This window comes from Macrobrachium nipponense, chromosome 1, assembly GCF_015104395.2.
Source record: "Macrobrachium nipponense isolate FS-2020 chromosome 1, ASM1510439v2, whole genome shotgun sequence".
Classification (NCBI taxonomy): Eukaryota; Metazoa; Arthropoda; class Malacostraca; order Decapoda; family Palaemonidae; genus Macrobrachium; species Macrobrachium nipponense.
Genome location: NC_087200.1, coordinates 150,790,155 through 150,810,830, shown reverse-complemented (window position 1 = coordinate 150,810,830; position 20,676 = coordinate 150,790,155). Strand labels below are relative to the sequence as shown.

General features: G+C 39.7%; 1 protein-coding gene across 1 annotated transcript in view; it reads right to left on the bottom strand.

Moving 5' to 3' along the window:
• Window positions 1–20,676, bottom strand: part of LOC135219760 (poly(A) RNA polymerase, mitochondrial-like) — a 466,613-nt gene that overhangs the window by 363,079 nt on the left and 82,858 nt on the right. Inside the window, exon 3 of the mRNA XM_064256805.1 lies at window positions 11,545–11,793. Coding sequence (XP_064112875.1) covers window positions 11,545–11,793 — 249 coding nt within the window. The remainder of the gene's footprint in view (window positions 1–11,544; window positions 11,794–20,676) is intronic.

The window sequence follows — 20,676 nt, the reverse complement described above, 5'->3', positions numbered from 1 at the left end:
TATATATATAATATATATATATATATATATATATATATATATCCCCATATCTCCCATCATCTGTTATGCAATGATACTTGTCTGGATCGAACTGATTACTGGTTGTCAGTAGAAATATGAATTTGGGTGATATCACTCCCTTATGATACGCCCACTTACGCAAATTCAGTCTTTAAATTTCACGGTTGGGATATGATTCAAAGATTTGAGGTAATAGGTTAAAGTGAAAAAGGTGGAGTTAGTATTGTGGGTAGAGGTAAGAGGTAGAGGGGGGAAGGGGCGGTTGGGGTCTGTCGTCTCCCTACTTAACCAGATGGTGATTTTACGGTGTTCTGGTTGCTTGCGACCGACTCTTATTTATATAGCGAGTCTGTTTCCCAGGTGCAAGGACAGGTCCTGGTGTCGGTCCTGAAGGTTCTATCTTTGCCTAAATAACAGACAGTGGCCCTGCATTGTAAGCCTTGCAATGCCCGGAACTAGGCCTAGTCACCTGAAGGTAGCAGCAGAGGTTAGAGCCTTTCTCGAAGATGGTGTTTTATGCTCGGTCCTAGAAGCAAAAATCAGAACTACCAACCACCCCTAACTGTTAATTGAATCTAGGTGCATTCATGGTTGATTATGTTTAATGTCGCGGAGATTTTCCCTTCACATTCTATTGATACTTGCATGGTTTTATGCATCTTCGCTAAAATAATTGATAATACACTATAATATTAAATATTTGTTTCCACATTGCTCGAAATATACATTGGTAATCTTGGTAATCCTGTGTTGAACGAGAATTTCAAATTGTTTCGTTTCTATAGTTTGAAGTAATTGCTATACTTTAAAATAATTACTATTACCGTAATTTTTTCTTATGGTTGTTATAAATATCATAGATTTGATATGTGTGCATCATATGTTAGCTTTATTTTGCTTGATAGAGCTTTCACTGTAGAAAAAAAAATATTTTTCAGCTACGAGTTGTAGTTGCCAGTTATTGAATTTCGAACGAAATTCTCTGAAATTTGTCGCTTCAGTTTTGGAACTTACTGTACTATACTGTAATTTTTTCTAATATGAAATTGTTCTTGTGGATAAATAAAACATTAAAAAGGTTTTAATCACTTGAAAAAGTTTAAATTACAAACAGGATGGTGGAAACTCCCACACGTAAACAATGCCACCACTGGGTGCAAGTGTACTGTATGATACAGTCATTTCCTTTAAAAAAACTTATTGGATGGAATTTCCTCTACCTATCCTCTGCCAAAAAAATCTTCAAACTCCTCTATCTCATTCTCCGTGAAGAGTTCTTCAGCTGAAGGAAGGCTTTGTGAACCGTTTCGGGTACTGGCAGATCATGCGTGTCTTCACTCCCATTAGGCCTAACAAACTTGGTTATGAGAGCCTGTCTCAGTTTCTTTGTCCAGCACATTCACTATGTAATAATTTTCATATAAATTTATTCTACCATAAAAAAAGAACAGATGAAAATTCAAAAATTGATATGAAATTACAATTTCTTATAAAAGAAAGGATAAAAATTCAAAATTCAACATGAAATGACAGTTTCTTGAAAAGTTGAGATCGAAATGATTCTCTCTCTCAAAAATTCAAAATTTGATATGAAATTACAATTTCTTAAAAAGAAATTATAAAAATTCAAAATTCAACATGAAATGACAGTTTCTTGAAAAGTTTAAATCGAACGATTCTCTCTCTCTCTCTCTCTCAAACCACATCTGCTTTGCTGTTAATCACTTTTACTAGTCATTTTCACCAAAACCTATTTCAACAATAGAAAAAAATAAATGATCAAATGCCAAAAGTTAGTCAAAAGAAGTTAACCTAGAAAAAATGGCGGATTTCAGTTGTCGACTGCTGCCAAAATGGAAATTGCTCCTTCCTTCATCTTTAAGTTAAGGGTAAGCTTTTTAGTTTCAAGAAAATAGGTCTTCCTCTTCGACTTCTAGGCAGATGCATACATGATGCGGATGATCAGAATACACTTTGCAGATCTGAATACCAATACTTATGGCAATGATAATGATACCGATCATTCATACACACTGCGCTATGATGTCACAAATGCGTGATGCCGAGCCTTCCGTCTTAGCTAATGGCTGAGCAGGAAAACCTTCTCCCGCATTCCCCCTTGGAGGAATAATAGTTTTTTTCCTCCAAGCATTCCCCTTCTCTCAGATATAACAGTAAACATGGCACCCCCCCCCCCCCCCCTCAAATACTTGAAAAGACAATAGATTCGATATGTTTTGCGGCACATGACTCGCAGACTTTGAATGGCTTCACAGATACAGAAAATCTATTTTTGAGAACAAGTGACCGCATAAAAAGGGAATCACACAATTCAAACACGCATAATTCGGGACCGGGCTGTACTTTTGGGTTTTTTTATATTTCTGCTAAAAACAACATAATACTTATTTTTCTTTGGTTTCCTATATAATTTTCTTTATGTTTGCATAAATTTTCAAAGCCTTGAAGCAGTGAAATTTCTGGGCTCGCTCGTGTCGCTGCGCGAAATATCCTTTAATCTATTATTTCTAGGGTAAATGTACTAACACATACCAGAGAATAAATAAATAAAGAAAAAAGGTCAGTAACAACTGACTCGCTCACCCTCCAAGAGGGTGTCGGTATGAACACTATGGCGAGTGAGACCACTACCACGAGCCGAATGCCAATAGAAAATCTCCCACTGCCCAACAAAATCCCCACAAGAGGTAGAAGCCGACCCACAGAGTGGGCAGCAACTACTACTACTCCATCCCATGCTGCGACTGCTGCGCCTCTGGTGGCCATCCTTTCAGTTAGCGCACTGTAGATACACGTGCCCTTTTTTTGCTCTGTGTTATTTGTGCCCTTTTCTTTGGATTTATTTATCATGGAGCGTGCAGCCATCGCAGCAGCTAAGTTAAGTACTCAGTGTTTATACCAATTGTTTTCTTTCCGGCCCTGAGCCCGTATTTGCCGTTTTTTTAGGTATAAATGCGAAACTCTAGGTCCGGAAAGCATGCAGCATGGTTCTGCCTCGTGGCGGGTTCGTTCTTGGTCTCCCATACCCAGAACATTCCCTTACTTTAAGTACGCTCTATTTTAATCATCCGATTGTTTTAGGGTACAGTCTACACGGTTTTTGTCATGCATGCATGTCTTTTACCTTATGTAGGCTCCTTCTATCCAGACCCTAGCCACGGCTCTTAGTATCGGCCCCGGCTAGCTTTGAGTGGTAGACTTTCCTTCGGGTTAGTCGCACACTCCTGGATTTTTTCTCCTACTTTTTGTTTTCTTTCTTTCATGATTTATTCATTTTATATTATATTATATATTATGTTTATGTTAGTGTAGGCGTCTGGCTTCATTTAGCCTAGGTTATGGCCCATAGGGCCCATATGCTACCGCTCTTCAGTTCGGTTGCTTCCCGATAGCATCTCTCTGATCAGCCGGTTGTGTTTTCTAGGCCTTATTGTTTGCATTGTTTTGTAGTTACCGCCCACCGTGGTCACTACGTGATCACGGGGCAGCCAGACGCCTGTCCAGTCATCTTTCCCCCTCCCGCTCTTCCATAGAGTCGGGGGGTGGGTTGGTCTACCCATGCTCGCTCCGCATACCCGAGCCTGCCTCCCTCTCCCCCCCAGGCGGAGGGAGTAGAGGGACGGGACAGACCCAGACTGGACCCGACCTCTCCAGCTTCTCGGTCCGGCCGGATGGTAAGGTGGGGGGGACTGGCCTTTCCCCCCTCCGTCGCTACTCCGTCGCTCCGTTGCTAGCCCGAGTCTGTATGTCCTCTCGCCCTTTCCCACCTTACTGGGGCTCCTCTGCTACCGGAGCCCCGGCATCCAGCGGAAAGGTGCTAATCCACCCAGCAGGATGGACCGGGACATACAGTTGGTCTCTACTAACCACTCCGTCTCGCTGAGTCACGACACTCCGCCACGCACTGGACTTAGTCCGGTACGTTCGAATTTTATAGGTTTAAGATCTGTTATGTTAACTAGTAAGTTTATCTTAAGCTACCTTAAACCATCCCCCCTCCCTTACCTGCTCACCGGATCTCTCCGGGGTTATAGCCTATTCAGGCGTTAAGGGAGGGGTTATGCCCAAAAATTTTCCGAGCTCCGGCATGCAACGGAGTTCTTCTGTCCTTTAGCCTGTAAGTGATAGCCTTTAAGATACTCATGTGTCTTTTCACTTACAGACCACCAACTGTGGAGCATCCGGGGGGATGCGCCGCCACACTTCAAGACCCATGTGGCCACGAAGTTTGCCGGTCCCATGCTCCATGCGCGACTCCGCACGGGGACATCCAGGTCTGGTATCACGAGACGTGCACCATCTGTTATGATCTGGTGAGCCAGCTTTTAGACGGGGTAAGTATTCCAACTCCGTTAGCCAGTCCCCATTTTGTTGTAGTTCTTAAGTTTTTTAAATTCAATCTTCCAAACTTAAGATAAAATTCATGGGGTTTTGCAGCCCTATAATTTTAGGTTAAGCCTTTAATTTAGTTAGTTTTAGTTTTAAGTTAATCTTAAAATCTAATCAATACCCTCTCTTCCAGGCTCCGGCTGTGAGGGATACGCACTGGCAACCCTGCGGGCCTGGGTCGGCGGTTTTGGGAAGAACGCCGCCCAAGGGTATGCCCTACATTCTCGAAAAGAAGTTGGCGGTACTGATCTTCCCCGGAGGCAAGGCTACAGGCTACGTCGACCCAGCAGAGGCGGCCCGACTATCGACTTTCATTCAGCAACAGCTCGCTGCCTCGTGACGGATCAAGGCCAGGACATCTCCTCGGAAGTCGCGACATTGGACATTAATATTGAACCTATGGTAGGTGTAGACGACCTGGTTGGTCGAGGTAGGTACGTTGGACGCCCAAGGGATGCCCTTGGGTGCCACTGGATCTTCTACCCCTGCAACCTCTCCATCCTTCCAAGGCTTTACAGGTACAGAATTATATACTTCTCCTGACGCTTCCGTTAGACCCAAGGTCAAAGGTCAAGCAGTAAAAACCTTGACTAAGACGTCGTCGTCGTCTAAAAAGACGGCGTCAGCGTCATCTTCTTCTCGTAAGTCTCCGGCTAGAAATCCCAGAGCAGAGATCTAAAGCTTCTGGGTCCGGCTCTAAGTCCTCTAGGAGTAGATCCTCCAGGGAGAGATCACACACTCCAGCGGAGTCCGACAGTTCCACTTCCTTTGGTTCCGGTTCAGAGCCATCCTCCACCTCCGCAGCAGCTCCGGCTTTTTTTTGGATTCCAACGCTGGTCTGTTGCAACAAGTGGGCGATCTGGTTGGTTCTCTGAAAACCAGTATGGAACAATGATCTCCCGGTTGTCTGATAGAATCACCTCTCAGGACAACATTATAGCCGGACTGAAGCCAAGCTCCACTATCTTCTCCCCCACCTTTCAGCACAGGGGGAGCCCAATTACCCCCCGTATGACTCTCTACCTCCGTTCTCAATGAACAATCCTTGGAGAGTAGCGTCATACGCCCCCTTCCAAGACGGACTTATCTCTAGCCCGGAATGTGGAACTCGGAGGATTGAAGACTTCGAGTTCTACCCGGAAGACCTTCAGCCTCCGTTCATCGGCTACGCCAGGCTCACCGCCTCGGCCATGACTCGAGACGATAAGGTACCGAAAGAGACAGTCCTCTATTCACGAGACCAGGCTCAGAAGAGAATGGCTCAGGTGTCTAGAGGACATGGATTGTTCCAATACAAAGATTCAACCCATTTAAGAGTCCTTTTACGATCTTTACAATGGAAGAGAGTACCCAACCCCGCTCCCTTTCTTGACAAAGATCGCTACAAACCACCATTCCTGCAGCCCAGAAGGGGGATTCCATGCCTCAGCTGAAAAAGAAGCGGACCCTACGTCTCCTTTACTTCCCTCAGCCGGTGAGTGTGGGAAGATCTGCCCAACACCTTTTCAGCGGGCAAACTCAAACCGGACTGTGCTATGGAGCAGTTGGTGAGAAGCTACCTAGGCTTCCAGATAGCCTTATTCAGGCGGAATTTGATGCCAAATCGAGGTTAGCCAGGTCTATTAATACCATGGGCCATAACCGAGGTGGCTACCATTTCCTATGGTTCTGAGCCATCTTTAAGCTTCTTACCAAGTCTCTGACTCAAACGGTGCAGTCGGATATGTTTGAGTTCGCCACGGCTAGGACGAACTGTAGGAAACATGTCCTCCAAGAAGCAACAATTCGGCACGAGCCGAATAAATTGCTTACATCGAGCATCTGGGGAGCAGACCTCTTCCCAGAGGCGATGGTGAAGGAGGTCCAGGCAGAGGCTACGAGATAAACCAAAGCCTTAAAGATCGTTGGGGTCTTACGGCCAAGAGACGCCAAGATCAAGTGGTCAGGGGTAAGGCTCGGAACGGGAAACCCAGACGTTTCCAGCCTTACCAGAAGAAACAGCCACGCTTTACTCAGCCGGTAGGTTCCAGCTGTCCCGTTGGTCGCAAGGCAAGGCCCCAACCTTTCTACCTCCAAGGCTCCAGTCCGCTAGACCAATCTATGTTATTTCCCCCCAGCCTCAACCAGTCCCCAACCCCAACCCTCACCCTCCAACTCTTCGCCTCTCTCCAAGCCTTACAATCAAGTCTTCGAGGGTCAGGCTTCCCAGGAAGGTATGACCGCTCGGGTAGGGGATGGCAGAGGTAAGCGATCCCTTTCGTTGGGAGAGGATCGGGAGGGTCCTTTAATAGAGGAAAGCATTTCAGGGGAGGCCGAGGAGGCTACCAAAACCAATGAGGATTTTCAGGTAGGAGGGAGGCTGTTTCACTTCCGCCACCGGTGGAACTTCAGCAAGTGGGCGCAGAGCATTGTGTCAAAAGGCCTGGGTTGGAGCTGGATAGCGAACCCACCCCCATCCAGACCTTTCCGCCAACTCCATCCAAAGAATTGACGAGTATGCGGAGGACCTCCTTCAGAAAGGAGCTATAGCGAGAGTCAACAGGTTAAAATTTCAAGGACGCTTATTCAGCGTGCCAAAGAAAGGCTCACAAAAAAGAAGGGTAATCTTAGGACTTGTCCCGCTTAAACTTAGCCATTCGCTGCGACAAGTTCAAGATGCTCACGATCTCGCAGGTACGACCTTACTTCCCCGTGGGGCCGTCACCACCTCTATCGATCTTACAGACGCTTACTATCATATCCCTATTGCAAGACACTTCCGTCCGTATCTGGGCTTCAAGATAGGAGACCAGACGTTCTCCTTCAAGGTAGTTCCTTCGGGGCTTGGGCCAACGTTAGAACCCACCAGGGTTGTTCACGAAGTTGGCGGAAGTGGGTTGGTTCAACAACTAAGGTCGCAAGGGGTTATGGTAGTAGCGTACCTCGACGATTGGTTTAATCTGGGCTCCAACAGTCGAGGAATGCCACAAAAGCAACACTGAAAGTGATTCAGTTCCTGGAATATCTAGGTTTCAAGATAAACAGGACCAAGTCAAGACTCACTCCAGAGTCAAACTTTCAGTGGCTGGGCATTCATGGAATCTATCCTCCCATACTCTGTCGATTCCATCAACCAAGAGAAAGAATAGCGAAGTCAGTCAAGCAATTTCTGAGTCACAAACTGGCGTCGAGAAGAACTCAGGAAAGGATCCTGGGCTCACTCCAGTTTGCATCAGTGACAAACATCTTGATGAAAGCCAAACTGAAAGACCTAACCAGAATCTGGCGCTCACGAGCAAATGTCAGGTCCAGGGACAAGTTATCCTCAGTCCCTCAGATTCTACAGAATCGACTTCGCCCGTGGGCAAAAGTCAATAAAGAACTTATCGATTTTCAGTACCCCTTCAGTTCCTCCTCCGGGGATTACCATCCACACAGACGCTTCATTAAGCGGTTGGGGAGGATATTCCCAGTTCAAAAAGTTTCAGGGAAACTTGGTCACTTCAGTTCCGTCAGTTCCATATAAATGTACTGGAAGCAATGGCAGTGTTCTTGACTCTAAAAAGGTTACGTCCGCCAAAGTACTCCCACATAAAGCTAGTCTTGGACAGCGCAGTGGTGGTACATTGTATAAACAGGGGAGGCTCCAAATCGCGCCATCTAAATCATGTCATGGTAGCCATCTTCTCCCTGGCGGACAAGTTCAGTTGGCACCTCTCCTCCACCCATATAGCTGGAGTGAGAAAACGTCATAGCAGATGCTCTATCCCGATCAGTACCTCTAGAGTCGGAATGGTCACTGGACACAGTTCGTTCCAATGGATTCTTCAGAGAGTTCCAGGCCTACAAGTGGATCTCTTCGCATCCCAAGCGAACCACAAACTCCCATGTTATGTGGCCCCCAACCTGGACCTCTGGGCCTATGCCCAAGGACGCCCTGGCCCTAGGACTGGAACAAAAACTGGGAGAAGATTTATGTCTTTCCTCCAGTGAATCTTCTCATGAAGGTACTGAACAAACTCAGGACATTCAAGGGTCAAGTGGCTCTAGTAGCCCCAGACTGGCCGAAGAGCAATTGGTACCCTCTAATTCTGGAACTGGGTCTTCGCCCTCTTCGGATTCCCAGTCAAGCTCTCCCAGTCAGTACAAACGAAGACTGTGTTCGCTTCCTCAGGAATTCTCAAAACCCTAACTTTATGGATTTCATGAAGTTTTGCAGCAAAAAGGGATGCGAATATTGACCCTCAAAATATTCTTTCTTGGAATCCGATAAAAGGGATTCAACTTTGAGACAGTATGATGCTGCTGTCAAAAAGTTAGCAACCTTCCTGAGAGAATCAGATATTAGTATCATGACAATCAATTCAGCTATATCCTTTTTCAGGTCTTTATTTGAAAAAGGCTTAGCAGCTAGCACCATTACGACAAACAAGTCAGCCTTGAAAAAGATTTTTCAATTTGGTTTCAACATAGACTTGGACAAGATCCTACTTCTAGTCTATTCCCAAGGCCGTGTGCTAGACTTAGACCTTCTGTAAGGCCTACGTCAGTGTCATGGTTCTTAAATGATGTTCTAAAGCTGGCTTCAGAAACTGATAATGACACATGTTCTTTTATAATGCTCTTAAGAAAAACTCTATTTTTATTAAGCTTGGCCTCAGGAGCTAGAATTTCAGAACTGTCGGCATTATCCAGAGATCCGGATCATATTCAGTTCCTTCCCACAGGGGAAGTGCTACTTTGCTCCGGAACGTAGTTTTATAGCTAAGAATGAAGATCCTTTGATGAGGTGGGACCATGGAAGGTACTACCCCTTCCACAAGATATATCTCTTTGCCCAGTATCGACTACGAGCCTTTCTGTCTAGGACTCTCAGTCCTCATCGGGTCCTCTCTTTAAGAGAGAAAAAAGGTGGTACTTTATCTATTAAAAGGCATCAGGCAGCAAATCCTGTACTTTATTAAACAAGCCAATCCTGACTCTTTTCCAAAAGCACATGATGTCAGGGCAGTAGCCACCTCAATTAACTATTTCCAACATATGAACTTCGATGAGTTGAAAAAGTATACTGGATGGAAATCGCCGACAGTATTTAAACGTCATTACTTAAAGTCCTTGGAAGCTCTGAAATTTTCAGCAGTGGCGGCGGGTAACATAGTTTCCCCCGACTCTGCCTAATCTTTAGTAGAAGATCCAGTCCTCCTTTCTACCTGTCTCACCCAACAGTTCGTCTATTCCTGCTTGTTCATCTACGGTTACCTTGTGTCTTAGCTGCTTTTATGATGATATGGTGGGTGTCCCTTATTTTTTTTGCTAGGGACACTCACAATCGATTGTATATATTGATCTCTTGGATGTGATCCCCCTATTTTTATGCTAGGGGATACATCTTATCTGTAATGGTTTTACGGGTTTTTGTATATTAGTTATATACATTCCTTTATATATTATTATTATTGAAGTTTGTTCTGTTTAACTTATTGTCTTAATTGCTTTAGAGTTCTTGATACATATCAATACACAGATACTATTTCTGAACATATATGCCATCTTAGCCCTGTATATATGTAAATTATTCCTTAAGTTAAGAAATATTATTAGCATTAAGTTTAATTTAAGCAATATTTCTATTTTTGTTATCATTGTGTATATGTATCTTTATTAGCAAATTATATTCTTTTATTTTATTTTATCTTTTATTTGAGACCTCTTTTTTGTTTTGTTGAATTTTATTTACAATCTTGTGCTATTTCTCTGGTACGATTTCGCGCAGCGACAGAGCTGAGCCCAGAAAAGGGATTTTGACGTAAGGAAAAATCTATTTCTGGGCGATTGGCTCGTGTCGCCAGCGAAATCCCACCCATACCCATCCCATCGCTCAAGATTGTCTGCTAACTTCAGGATGGCCACCAGAGGCGCAGCAGTCGGCAGCATGGGATGGAGTAGTAGTAGTTGCTGCCCACTCTGTGGGTCGGCTCTCCTCTTGTGGGGATTTGCAGTGGGAGATTTCTATTGGCATTCGGCTCGTGGTAGTGGTCTCACTCGCCATAGTGTGCATACCGACACCCTCTTGGAGGGTGGAGCGAGTCAGTTGTACTGACCTTTTTTCTTTATTTATTTATTCTCTGGTATGTGTTAGTACATTTACCCTAGAAATAATAGATTAAAGGATATTTCGCTGGCGACACGAGCCAATCGCCCAGAAATAGATTTTTCCTTACGTCAAAATCCCTTTTTGGAAGCCTGGAAGTAGTGCAGCACACATTAATCAAGTAATTTTCCACACTTTAAATGTGTACACACTTCCCTGAGTGTTTTAGTGCTTACATAAGTTTACTACTCTAACATAACCCTTTCCCAAAATATACAATTCCATATAAGCCACATGGGCAAATATTTCATAAAGTATTTGCCTAACAAGCAATAATACAAGACCTGCCAAAGGGGCCCAACCATTACTTGTCCCAGGAACAACTACTTGTAATGACCTGAGCCTAAATCATTTTGACTCCACAAACAGTGATAACAGAAAAGTAAGACAGTAAGAATGCACAACACAAATGTTGGCGATTGTGAGTTGAATGATAGGCAATGATATTTGGTAGAGGTCGTTATGAGCAATGGTATACCAAACTGGGAGAAAACCTGTGCTGCATCTTAAAGAAAGAATTCCACCTCTCAGCTATAATTATTATGTAAAAACTGTTTAACCATACAACTGAATCAATATACATCTCTCAAATACCCAAAAATAGGTACAGTGTTCCCCCCCGTATTCGCAGGGGATGCGTACCAGACCCCACAACAAAGAGTTGAAACTCCTATAAAAACTCTTAAAACTGCCTATTTTGTTAGCTAAAACTCATGAAAATCCCACTAAAAATGTTTACACACTTTTTTTAATAGTTTTATCACAAAACGTGTATTTTATAATGAAATCGATAAAAAAAAAGCATTTTTTTTATATTTCTTGTAGAAAAATACTGCAAATAGGCGAATTTTCCACGAATAATGGGAGTATATGTTCCAAAGAGAAATCGGCAAATATGAGAGTCCGCAAATCCAGAGTGTGCAAATATGAGGGGTTCACTGTACTATTAAATATGCAAACTGTCACTGCATCAAGACACTTACGTCAGAACAAAGATGAAGATGTCTGAGTAACTCCATTTCCTTATCCTGCTCTTCAGATATAAGAGGAATAGAAGACTCTGAATCTCGAAGAAGCGATGAATTCTTTGAATTTTTTGATGTCTTATTGGCAGCTAGCCAGAGGAAAGGGGAGTGGACAGGGATTATGCTGTCATTGTGCATTGGATATATAGTATTATTCAAGGCATCTCTAAGTGAAGTGGAATCCTCATATTCTACAAGTATCATCTCCTGCAATAAAGAAAAAGTAAATTAAACTACACACAAAATACATACAGGAAATATCCAGAAATACATATAGGAAAGTGCCACAAAGACTTAGCTATGGTAAAATAAATACAGTAACTTCTCTACATAAGGGTTAGGTTCCTGAACCCTTGGCTAAGTTGAAAAACCCCTTAAGAACCCCTTACAAACTACAATAGTACCTCAGGATACGAAATTAATCCGTTCCGAAGCAGCCTTCGTAACCTGATTTTTTCGTATCTTGAACCACATTTTTTTTTTTTTTACATTGTTAAATTGCCTAATTCGTTCCAAGCCCTACAAAAACACCCCAGTAAATTTTATAATAAAGCTAAATTGACCAAAAACAATGAAATACAACAATTTGGACCATTCAATACCTAACTTAAACTACATATACTACTAATATGTACTACATACCTGTAAATAAAGTGTATTAGTGTACATGGTACAAGAAATACTGTACGTACATACGTACGTATGTAGTAAAATGCAGAACCTTACCTTTCGAGTGAGGCGATCTCCAAAAGTGGCGACAGAGGAGGAGGACAAATAGCAGAAAACTTTAATATTTAACTTTACGAAACACATTAAAATATGACAGGAAACATTAACACTAAACTTTACGAAACACATTAACAAATGGCACAAAACCTTAGCCCTTAACTTTACAAAAAACTTAAAAATTAAATTTCTTTTTTTTTTTTTTTTTTTTTTCTTTTTTTTTTTACATTTTTATTACTTTTTTATACTTTACTTTTTTTTTTCTTTTTTTCCCAAAATTTCAATTTCTTCACCACTTTCAACTTTCTGTTTTTTCGTAGTATCATTGGATCTTCCCTTTTGCTTACTCCTACTAAAGGCCTCTTTAAAAATTAACTATCCAAGGAAGATTGCTTCTGCCTACTTTTGACAATGTTCCTGAAACTGACTCAGGCAAACGTCATCGAACTGCGCAAGCATACAACCTGTGTAAGCCCTTTTCAGGGTGTTCTCTTTTCTACAAATGATTGCACCTTATGAAAAGCCGCTAGAGCATCCTAATTTCTGCCGTTGTAATAGGGTCCTCCTCCTCCTCCTCGCCGCTGCTAGAGAACTCTTCTTGAACGACATTATGTTGCATGGCCTCCAACTCCTTCAGGTCATCCGTCGTAAGCTCCTCTTGGTGCTCCTCGAGAAGGTCATTGATGTCGTCCTCGTTGACGACCAGCCCCATGGACTTACCGAGTGCAACGATCTCGTCAAGATCTGGTTGCGAAACAGTTTCAGGATCGTCAACTGTTTCTGAATCTGTATCAGCTCCGCCCACGTCGAATCCCTCAAAGTCTCGGGCGGATACAGTATCAGGCCAGAGTTTCCTCCATGAAGAAGCTTCTCCATTAGCATTTTGTGGGCCTTGAAGGCTCAAGGAGTCTCCGAATGATAGACAATTAGGGGCTTCACCTTGCAATCCCCACTGGCATTCGAACAAAGTGTGATCGTAATCCTGTCTTTCATAGGCTTATGGCCGGGTAGCTTTATCCCAGTTGAAGACTTGCTGAGAACTGTAGCCTTCGTTGATCGCCATCTCGTCGAACGTCTTAACCCTTAAACGCCAAAGCGGTATTTTAAAAATCGTCTCCCGTATGCCGGCGGAGTTCGAGAGTGAGCGCCGAAGCGGAAAAATGTTTATTTCAAAAAATCACAGCACGCTTACTTTTCAAGATTAAGAGTTCATTTTTGGCTCCTTTTTTTGTCATTGCCTGAAGTTTAGTATGCAACCATCAGAAATGAAAAATATATCATTATCATATATAAATATTGTGATATATGACAGCACGAAAAAAAATTTCATATATAATTGTATACAAATCCCGCTGTGAGCAAAACAGTTAAAGCTAACGAGTTAATTTTTTTTTCGTTGTATTGTACACTAAATTGCGATCATTTTGGTATATAACACATTGTAAAACAATCAAGGCAACACAGAGAAAATATTATCACAAAATGATGCATGAATTCGTAACACGCGGACATAAAAAAAAAGCTGTTTTCAAAAATTCACCATAAATCGAAATATTGTGGTAGAGACTTCCCATTTGTTGCAAAATGAAGGTAATTGATTGAATATTACTAGACTGTAAGTGTTGTAGCTTACAATTGCAGTTTTCGACCATTTCGGTCGAGTTAAAGTTGACCAAAGGTCGAATTTTTTATATTTATCGTTTTTTATATGAAAATATTTCAAAACTGATAAAAGCTACAACCATGGTTTTTTTTTTTTTTTGTATTCTACATAAAATTGCGCACATTTTTATATATAAAACTTTATGTAACAGCTGATTTAAAATGGTGCAAACATTACGACAATAGGACGAAATTTAAAATGGTGCAAAGATTACAACAATCAGACGAAAAAATTTCTGATTTTTTTCGGAAGTGTTACCGTGCGGACTCAAGGAAAATGTTTTTGTTTTATAAATTCACCATAAATCGAAATATTGTGCTAGAGACTTCCAATTTGTTACAAAATAAAGGTAAATGATTGAATATTACTAGAATGTAAGAGTTTTAGCTTACAATTGCGTTTTTTGGACCATTTCGGTCGAGTCAAAGTTGACCAAAGGTTGATATTTTGGCACTTATCGTTTTATTATATGAAAATATTTTCCAAAAACTGATAAAAGCTACAATCAGGGTTGTTTGTTTTTTAGTTGTATTCTACATGAAATTGCGCACATTTCCATATATAAAACTTTATGTAACGACTAATTTAAAATGGTGCAAACATTGCGACAATCGGACGAAAAATTTATGATTTTTTCGGAAGAGTTACCGCGCGGACGTAAGGAAAAAGTTTTTTTCATAAATTCACCATAAATTGAAATATTGTGCTAGAGACTTCCAATTTGTTGCAAAATGAAGGCAAATGATTGAATATTACTAGAATATAAGAGTTTTAGCTTACAATTGCATTTTTCGACCATTTCGGTAGAGTCAAAGTTGACCGAAGGTTGAAATTTTGGCACTTATCGTTATTTATATGAAAATATGTCAAAACTGATAAAAGCTACAACCATGAGTTGTTTTTTGTTGTATTCTGCATGAAATTGCACACATTTTCATCTATAATACTCCATGTAACGGCTAATATAAAATGGTGCAAAAATTATGTCAAAGTGACGAAATAATTTCTGAGATGTATCGCTGATGCTTTTTAGTGCGAGAAGAAAGAAATTCATGCTTGCGCCCCTGGGTAACGATTGTAAACAAAACAATGCCTTGATCTGTGAAGTCCCAGCATCCCCCAAGGCGCGTGATTCAAAAGTTTTCGGCTAGTAGGCCTATAACTATTTTCCTGCGAATTTTTAAAAAAACCTTTTTTTGTCGACGTACCATACGTCCAATCGGCACCCGACAGACAATTTTCGTTGACGTTTAATACGTCCAATCGGCATTAAAGGGTTCATAAAGGCTTCGGCCGCTTTCGTGTCTGAGCTGGCAGCCTCCCCATGCCACACCACCGAATGGATGCCAGTCCGTTTCCGGAATTTTTCAAACCACCCCCGAGAAGCCTTGAAGTCTGGGGTTGCCGTTGATGTCCCTTCACCTCCGTCGTCTTCCGCCTGGGCAATCAAAATGCCGATAATAGCACTGGCCTTGTGGCAGATTGCCGTTTCGGTTATCGTATCGCCAGCGATTTCTTTTGTCTTTTATCCATACAAGAAGCAGCCTCTCCATCTCATTGTGCACGTGGCTCCTCTTGTTGGACAAAATAGTCACCTCCTTGGAAGGTGTAGCTGCTCTGATGGCTTCACTCTGCTTAAGTATGGTGCCTATCGTCGATGGATTTCATCCATATTCCTTAGCGATCACACTCAACCGCATGTCAGCCTCATACTTCTTGATAAAAAGCATCCCCTGCTTTCCGTGAACTTCAGCAACTTTCTTGGGACCCATGACTATATGTACGTAATTAAGTTATGTACTAAAGTTCTCGTTAACAAATGAAATCGTATATGAACGAACGAATTCCGCATGCTTATGATAACGATGCTGCTACCGAGTGGCCAAAGAACGCCTTTACGTAAAGCACGATGGGAGAGATGCTGACCAATAGAAGAGCAGGATCTTACGGCGGTGACTAGCATCAGGAACCAATGTGAGAGCGGGAGGATGGTGGCGAGTCTACTCAGTTGGCAGCACGCAAGTTTTAAAATTGTTCTCGGCGGTCAGGGCGAATCTCAGGACTTTACAGTAACACCCTTTCGTAACCTGAATTATTTTTGTATGCAGAGGCAAAAAATCTTCGTATTTGCTTTCGTAACTTGAATTTTTCGTAAGTTGGAACTTTCGTATGTCGAGGTTCCACTGTATTGTTCACAGTGCTGCAAAAACAAAACAAAGATAATGGTATGTACTACTTACATAATGATTTATACTTATATGGTATACATAAATAAAAGGCAAAAAATACTCTCTGAGGGTTCTTAGCGAAGCCTAAACTATTCTGAACACTAGGTAATAGATACTACTTAGCTTGGGCTAACAAATACATCATCTAAACCTGTAGAACATTAACCAGGTCTTCAATGTATCTCTTGAATATTAATGTAACAATATTATTACTGATGCTAGCAACAGCACATATATTGGGAAACAAAGTTGTCTTAAACTTTCGATTTTTTCTTTTTTTTACAAAATCCCCATAAACTATTATTTTTTTCAATGTTATTTCATTAAACCCCAATTCTTAAACATGAATTTGTTAATTTTGGCAAAAATGCACTTGAAAGTGTTCAGTAACTTGTTGATGATTGGTTGAACATTGTTTTATTTATAATTAACTGAATATCTGGATGAAAGCTTAGTAATTTACATTTTCTGTAAAGCATGCTTTGTTTGCAAATAATCCTGTCAAGTTGTGAAACTATGAAAAATAAAAGAAAAATCGTTCATAGTTCATAAGTCCAAAATTAAATAAAATAGTTGTCAAAATTAACATCTTGAAATGTTTTGGATACATTTCATAAATTTTAAAGCAAATGGGAACAAACCACACAGCATATTAGAAGAAAATGTAATTATCAAAATTTTTTAAAGTTTAGCTCCTACTGAAACCTAAAATTTATGAAAATTACAATTGAATCCTTTTTTGGTGTGTACCTTAAATGGAAGAGCCATTATTGGTCTAGTTCATCATAACCTTTGAGTTATGTCAGGCCAATGGGATACTACTTTGCATTTTTTTTATATATACTATTTCCATTCCTGATGTAATGCAGTATTAATCTTGTCTGACAATTATCCTAATTTTTTTTATTATTGAGAGATACATATGAGATATCTCACTTGTTGCTGTCACACTCAGAACTGTTTCTGTCATAGACAAGGATTCTGCTTTCCACAACTGCAGCAATTACAGTACAAACCAAGTAATACTAAATTCAGCATCTACTTGATAAATATATATATATATATATATATATATATATATATATTATAATATTATATATTTATATTATAATAATATATTAATAATATATATATTATATAAAGGATATATATATATATATATAAATATAATATATATATCTATATATATATATAGATATTATAACTATTATATCTATATCTAAATATTATATATATATATACACAGTGCTCCCCTGTATTCGCGGGGGATGTGTACCAGACACCCCCGTGAATAGTTAAAACCCACGAATAGTTAGAACCACAACTAAAAATGCTTATAACTGCCTATCTTGAAAGTTCAGATACCAAATGTATACCTTTAATAACATCCTACTTCAAATATACCTAAAATTACTAATCTATTACTGCATTAATCTTTGAGGTTATATTATTAATATAATTTCAAAGTCATTTTAAACATTTTACCATTAAAAACATACGTATACCTACAGGCAAAAACAGAGAGAGAGAGAGAGAGAGAGAGAGAGAGAGAGAGAGAGAGAGAGAGAGAGAGAGAGAGAGAGAGAGAGAGAGAGAGAATAACTCCTAAACTCCAACTCCTTCCCCTCCGCCAATACGTATATCAAACTGTCATTTACTCCCCCACCCACCTTCCTCCACGTGGATAAAATAACTGGGAATCACTATTTTTAATTAATCTTATTAATATTTGAAAACAATTAGTTATAAGGATAAATCATTTTTTATTTACTACATAAACAAATAAAAAAAAAATACGAAATAAAAAAAAATAGAGTGAAGAGAGGAGATAGAGAGAGAAGAGAGAGGAGGAGAGGAGAGGAGAGAGGAGAGGTTTTTTTTACTGTTTAATCTCATTAAACTTAATATTATTACCATAAAATGTGGTAATGTCCTTAAAGATACACTTATACATACATTTCCAGCCCAAACAGAGGCGAGAGTTACCACTAGGACATACTATCTTGTTTGGCAAAAGAAAGAGAGAAGAAAGAAAGAGAGAGAGAGCGAGGAGAGAGAGAGGAGTGAAGAGAGAGACGAGAGACGAGAGAGATGGAGAGAGAGAGAGAGATGGAGAGAGAGAGAGTAAAGAGGAGAGTGAGAGGGGGGGGGAGGGGGGTATCCTTAATTAAAAGACTGAAATGGATAGATTATTGTACATCTATAAGATACTATCACATATGAATTTTGAAATTAGTTATATTACTATTATTATTATTGTGAAAATATCAATATTAATAAACATGCACGTGTACCATAGAAATTCTCTCATCACAGTAAAAGAGAGAGAGAGAGAGAGAGAGGAGAGAGAGAGAGAGAGAGAGAGAGAGAGAGAGAGAGAATTTACGTGATCCTCAGAGGGCAACACACATTCCCCCTCCTGACACTTGATAAATTTGACAGTTGTTGGACCCCAGCCATCTCAGCTTGCTACTGGAGTTCAAAGAGAAAGATACGGTGTAAAATGCATTTTCTTTCATTCTTACATAATTTTTTAATTTATAAACTAAAATCTTACTAATTTACTTATATTCTCTTTAATGAATTTATATTATTGCTGTTTACATTAACCCTTAAACGCCGAAGGGGTATATTAAAAATCGTCTTCCGTGTGCCAGAGGGAGTCTCGGAGTGAGCGCGGAAGCGGAAAAAATATTTTTTTTCAAAAATTCACAGCGCGCTTAGTTTTCAAGATTAAGAGTTCATTTTTGGCTCCTTTTTTTTGTCATTGCCTGAAGTTTAGTATGCAACCATTCAGAATGGAAAAAATTATTCATTATCATATATATAAAATAATGCGATATATGATCGTGCGAAAACAAAATTTCATATATAATTGTATTCAAATCGCGCTATGCACGAAACGGTTAAAGGTAACAAGTTAATTTTTTTTTTCGTTGTAATGTACACTAAATTGCAATTTTTTTGGTATATAACACATTGTAAAACGATAAAAGCAACACAGAGAAAATATTATCACAAAATGATGCATGAATTCGTAACGGGCTGACGTAAACAAATATTTGTTTAAAAAAATTCACCATAAATTTAAATATTGTCCTAGAGACTTCCAATTTCTTTCAAAATGAAGACAAATGATTGAATATTACTATACTGTAAGAGTATTAGCTTACAATTGCAGTTTTTGACCATATCTGACGAGTTAAAGTTGACCAAATGTCGAATTTTTTTATATTTTTTTATATGCAATTATTTCGGAAATTAGAAAAGCTACAACATTCAAATATTTTTCGTTTTATTCTACATGAAATTGTGCAAATTTTCATATATAAAACTCTATGAAATGCCTAATATGAAATGGAGCAAATATTCCGAGAATGTGACGTACGCATTTCGGAGATTTGCGGGGGAGAATCTGCGCGCGGAGGGAATGAAAGTTTTTTTTTAAATTCACCATAATTCTAAATATTGTGCTAGAGACTTCTAATTTGTTTCAAGATGAAGATAAATGACTGAATATTACTAGACTATAAGAGTTTTAGCTTACAATTGGGTTTTTCGACCATTTCGGTAGAGTCAAAGTTGACCGAACGTGGTTTTTTTTCTATTTATCGTGATTTATATGTAAATATTTCGAAAATGAGAAAAGCTACAACCTTCAATTATTTATTGTTGTATTCTACATGAAATTGCACACATTTTCATACATAAAACTTTATGTAACGGCTAATTTAAAATGGTGCAAACATTACCACAATCGCACGTATGATTTTGTCGGAAGAGTTACAGCGGGGGACGTAAGGAAAATGTTATTTTTTTCATAAATTCACCATAAATCGAAATATTGTGCTAGAGACTTCCAATTTGTTGCAAAATTAAGGTAAATGATTGAATATTACTAGAATATAAGAGTTTTAGCTTACAATTGCGTTTTTCGACCATTTCGGTAGAGTCAAAGTTGACCAAAGGTTGAAAATGTGTCACTTATCATTTTTTATATGAAAATATTTCAAAACTGATAAAAGCTACAACCATGGGTTGTTTTTAGTTGTATTGTGCATGAAATTGCACACATTTCCATATATAAAACTTTATGTAACGGCTAATTTAAAATGGTGCAAACATTACCACAATCGCACGTATGATTTTTTTCGGAAGAGTTACCGCGCGGACGTAAGGAAAACGTTTTTTCATAAATTCACCATAAATCGAAATATTGCGCTAGAGACTTCCAATTTGTTGCAAAACGAAGGTAAATGATTGAATATTACTAAAATATAAGAGTTTTAGCTTACAATTGCGTTTTTCGACCATTTCGGTAGAGTCAAAGTTGACCGAAGGTTGAAATTTTGGCACTTATCGTTATTTATATGAAAGCATCTCAAAAGTGATAAAAGCTACAATTATGAGTATTTTTTAGTTGTATTCTACATAAAAATGCACACATTTTCATATATAATACTCCATGTAACG